At 59.1% G+C, this 4,335-nt stretch overlaps 1 protein-coding gene across 1 annotated transcript; it reads right to left on the reverse strand.

Moving 5' to 3' along the window:
- Nucleotides 1-1,235: 1,235 nt before the first annotated feature.
- MAFA (MAF bZIP transcription factor A) lies at nucleotides 1,236-2,392 on the reverse strand. Its single transcript, XM_038760559.1, has one exon. The coding sequence runs from the start codon at nucleotides 2,280-2,282 to the stop codon at nucleotides 1,236-1,238; it is 1,047 nt and encodes a 348-aa protein (XP_038616487.1). The 5' UTR covers nucleotides 2,283-2,392.
- Between the last annotated feature and the right edge of the window lie 1,943 nt (nucleotides 2,393-4,335).

A 4,335-nucleotide genomic window follows, 5' to 3' on the forward strand; every position in this document is an offset into this window, starting at 1 on the left:
GGCGTTAAATCGAGGGACTCGGCTCCGACTAACTACTTCAGCTCGGGAAGAGATGGGACAAGCCGCGATCCTTGGGTTTTGCTTCCCAAAAAGTCACTGAGCAAAACGAAATTTGAAGAAGGCCTGGAGAGGTGGGAGTGGGGGGAAAAAGGGGGAGCAAACAGAGCCGCGGACGAGAGAGGGAGAGGCCGGCCGAGAGAGGCTTCGGGAGAGAAGGGAGGGAAGAAAAGAGAGCAGAGGGGAGAGAAAGGAGGGAAGAAAAAAGAGCAGAGGGGAAAAGGACCGGCGATCTGTCCATCCTTGGGCCGGGCAGGGAGGATCGGACAGACGGGGAAGGGAAAAAAAGGGAAGGGAGCAAACCCGCTAACTACCTATATACAGTTGGACCAAGTCCGGTAATAAGTTACATCTGGCTCAAATTTCCTGTTTAAAATAACCATTCTTCATCCTCAGAGTAATAATATTAATATTAATAATAATAACAATAATAATAATAATAACACGAATCATCATGTTCAGTATCATCCTCGGGACAGAAGGGGTCGGGTTTGGGGAGCAGGCGGTTGGGGGACCAGGACAGGCGTTCCCACCCCAGGGGTGGGGGGTGTGTGTTGTGTGGGGGTGTGTAGGGAATCCCTGCCCCCTAGAAAACCTGGGGACCCCCGCCCGGGACATTAAGACTTCTCAGTGTGGGGGTGAGGAAGGAATTAGGGTTGAAAGATGCAAAAAATCTAAAGGTTACCAAAGTGCTCCTGGAGACTCGCGCCCCTTCCTGGGGGGATCCTCCCCGCCGGCCCCCCCAAGTCCGTACATGGCCCGCATGCAGGAGGGCTAATTGGGGGGTGGGGGGCCCCGAACCCGGGACCACCCCCTCGGGGAGGGGGAACTGCAGTCTCTATTGCTTTGCAAAGTCTCTTCAAGTTTGGGGTGACGCTTCCCTCCCCTCCAAAATTAAGACTCGGGCGGATACGGGCCCAGAGACAGGGATTGGCATTCCCCCCACCCCGGGGGGAGGGGGAAACTAAGTCATTCCCGTCCCCCAGCCTTCCCATTTCCAACCTTCCCGGCCCCCAGCTCTAACTCTATGTACAAAGTTCGGGGGGCGGAAATTAGGGGCGGGAATGGGGGGGGGGGTCGTCTTGCCAGAGGGGATATGGAGCCTTTCTGGGTGAGGCCCTGCCCGCGTCTGCTCTTTCCCCCCTCGTTGGGGGGCGAGGGGAGGGGAAAGGGGGGGCTCACAGGAAGAAGTCGGGGGGGGCTTTGCTGGTGGGGGCGGCTTGGGGGGGCGGGGGCGCCCCCCTGCCCGCCAGCTTCTCGTATTTCTCCTTGTACAAGTCCCTCTCCTTGGCCAGGCGCCCCACTTCCACCTTCAGCTGCTCCACCTGGTTCTGCAGTTGGCACTTCTCGCTCTCCAGGATGTGCCGCTGCTGCACCCGCTTGTAGCGACAGGACTGGGCATAGCCGCGGTTCTTCAGGGTCCGGCGCTTCTGCTTCAGCCGGATGACCTCCTCCTTGCTGAAGCCCCGCAGCTGGCGGTTGAGCTCCCGCACGGACATGGACACCAGCTGGTCGTCGGAGAAACGCTCCTCCAGGCGGCCCGGGTGCGGCGCCCCGGTGCCCGACACGTGGTGCCCACCAACGCCGGCGGCCCCCGCGTGGTGCCCGTGGTGATGGTGGTGGTGATGGTGGGCCGGGTGGTGGTGGTGGTGGTGGTGGTGGTGCCCGGGGGGCTGGGCGGACCCCGGGTCGTCGCCCCCTCCGGCCGGGAACCCGCGGAAGGCGTCGTAGGCCGCGGCGGCCGGGCCCGGGTGGTGGTGGTGGTGGTGGTGGTGATGCCCGCTGCCGATCAGGGCCTCCACCGCGTCCTCCGGGGTCAGGTTCAAGGCCTCGGGGTTGACGTGGTGCTGGTAGCCGCTCAGCCAGTACAGATCGTCCAGCGGAGGCTTAGGACCGGCCGCCCCGGCCGCAGGATGCCCGGGCCCGGCCGTCGTGCCCGGTTGCTGCGGTTGCGTGGGAGGTGGCGGCGGCGGCTGCTGCTGCTGCTGCTGATGCCCGTGGCCGCCCGGGCTGGGGGCGCAGAAGCTGGGCGACGAGGGCACCGAGGACGACGGGGTGCTGAGCGGCGTGGACGACAGCGAGCCGGGGGGCAGCCGGTGGCACAGCCGCTCCACCTCGGCCGGCTCCTTCTTCACCTCGAACTTCATCAGGTCGAAGTCGTTCACGTACTCGATGGCCAGGGGGCTGCTGGGCAGCTCGCCGCCCATGCCCAGCTCGGAGGCCATGGCGGGGGAGACCCCTCCCGAGCCCGGTGATGCCCCCCCCCCGCCCCCGGGGGCAGGGGGGAGCCTCTCCTCCCTTCCTGGGGTCAAGGGTCACTCGGCGAGGGTGCGGCCTAGGCCCAAAGGGGCGGCCCAGGCCCGAGGGGGCGAGCCTCCGGACTTCCCCCGGCCCAGCTCCGGCTCAGGGGACAGGGGGCTGCCTTCCCCCCCAGGGAGGGGGGCGGCCGGGGGTCGCCACCCTCTCCCCACCCCCTCCAGGCTGTCCTCGGTGGGGCAGGGCCCCGGGAGGAGGTGTGAAAGAAAACAAAAAAAGGCGGCCAAGTCCGGCAGGGAGCGAATGGAGGCCGGAGAGGGGGTCGCGGGGGGGGGGGGAGAAAAGTAGCAAAGTTTTTCCCAGCGCAACTCACAGAAGGGATGGGCGGGTCCTGGACGCCCCCGCCGCCGCTATGAGGGCGGTTTAAAAGGCTCCCGGGAGCCGTGGTCCTGCGGCTGTCCGGGGCGGGTGGCCCCCCATCCCGGTGGGGGGATGACGGATGGACGGACGGCGGGGGTCTCGCCCCCCAAGGAGCGGGGCTTCGCGCCCGCCGCAGCCCCGCCGTCTCAGCAGGACTGGCGCCGCACCGCCGCCGCCGCCGCCTTTTATAGAGCCCCGTGCCCCGCCCCGCCCCCTCGGCCGGGGGGAGCCGCCCGCCGGCCAATCGGATCCCCGCGCCCGCCTTTCTTTGCATATCCCCATGGCAACCCCGGGGGCCCGGCTGTCAATCTCCCGCGGGAAACAGCTGGGGGCGGGCGGGAGGAGGAGGAGGAGGTGCGTCCTCTAGTGGTCGCCGCTGGGATCCGCTCCGGGGGAGCTGGGGGACGAAAGTCAATCCTAAATAAAGAAGGAATAAGAAATAAAGGAATTCATTCATTCATTCATTCATTCATTCGTTCATTCATTCGTTCATTCATTCATCATCATCATCATCAATCGTATTTATTGAGCGCTTACTATGTGCAGAGCACTGGATTAAGCGCTTGGGAACCATTCATTCATTCATCAATCAATCGTAGGTGATGAGCGCTTACTATGTGCAGAGCACTGGACTAAGCGCTTGGGAAGTACAAGTTGGCAACATCTAGAGACGGTCCCTACCCAACAGTGGGCTCACGGTCTAGAAGGGGGAGACAGAGAACAAAACCAAACATACTAACCAAATAAAATAAATAGAATAGATAGGTACAAGTAAAATAAATTCATTCATTCATTCATTCGTTCATCCATCAATCGTAGGTATTGAGCGCTTACTGTGTGCAGAGCACTGGACTAAGCGCTTGGGAAGTACAAGTTGGCAACATAGAGAGACGGTCCTTACCCAACAGTGGGCTCACGGTCTAGAAGGGGGAGACAGAGAACAAAACCAAACATACTAACCAAATAAAATAAATAGAATAGATATGTACATGTAAGATAAATTCATTCATTCGTTCATTCGTTCATCCATCAATCGTATGTATTGAGCGCTTACTGAGTGCAGAGCACTGGACTAAGCGCTTGGGAAGTCCAAGTTGGCAACATAGAGAGACAGTCCCTACCCAACAGTGGGCTCACAGTCTAGAAGGGGGAGACAGAGAACAAAACCAAACATACTAACAAAATAAAATAAATAGAATAGATATGTACAAGTAAAATAAATTCATTATTTCATTCATTCATTCATCCATTCATTCAACCATTCATTCATTCAATCATTCATTCATTCAATCGCATTTATTGAGCGCTTACTGTGCAGAGCACTGGCTTGGGAAGTACAAATCGGCAACATTCATTCATTCAGTCGTATTTATTGAGCGCTTATGGTACGCGGAGCACTGGACTAAGCGCTTGGGAAGTGCAAATCGGCAGCATTCATTCATTCATTCAATCGCATTTATTGAGCGCTTACTGTGTGCAGAGCACTGGCTTGGGAAGTACAAATTGGCAACATTCATTCATTGTCAGTCGTATTTATTGAGCGCTTACTGTGTGCAGAGCACTGGCTTGGGAAGTACAAATAGGCAACATTCATTCATTTAT

The sequence above is a fragment of the Tachyglossus aculeatus genome, chromosome 18 (genome assembly GCF_015852505.1).
Source record: "Tachyglossus aculeatus isolate mTacAcu1 chromosome 18, mTacAcu1.pri, whole genome shotgun sequence".
In the NCBI taxonomy this organism is placed as follows: Eukaryota; Metazoa; Chordata; class Mammalia; order Monotremata; family Tachyglossidae; genus Tachyglossus; species Tachyglossus aculeatus.

Coding starts and splice junctions, on each gene's coding strand:
- MAFA (XM_038760559.1), bottom strand. CDS start 2,282: ATGGCCTCCGAGCTGGGCATGGGCGGCGAGCTGCCCAGCAGCCCCCTG.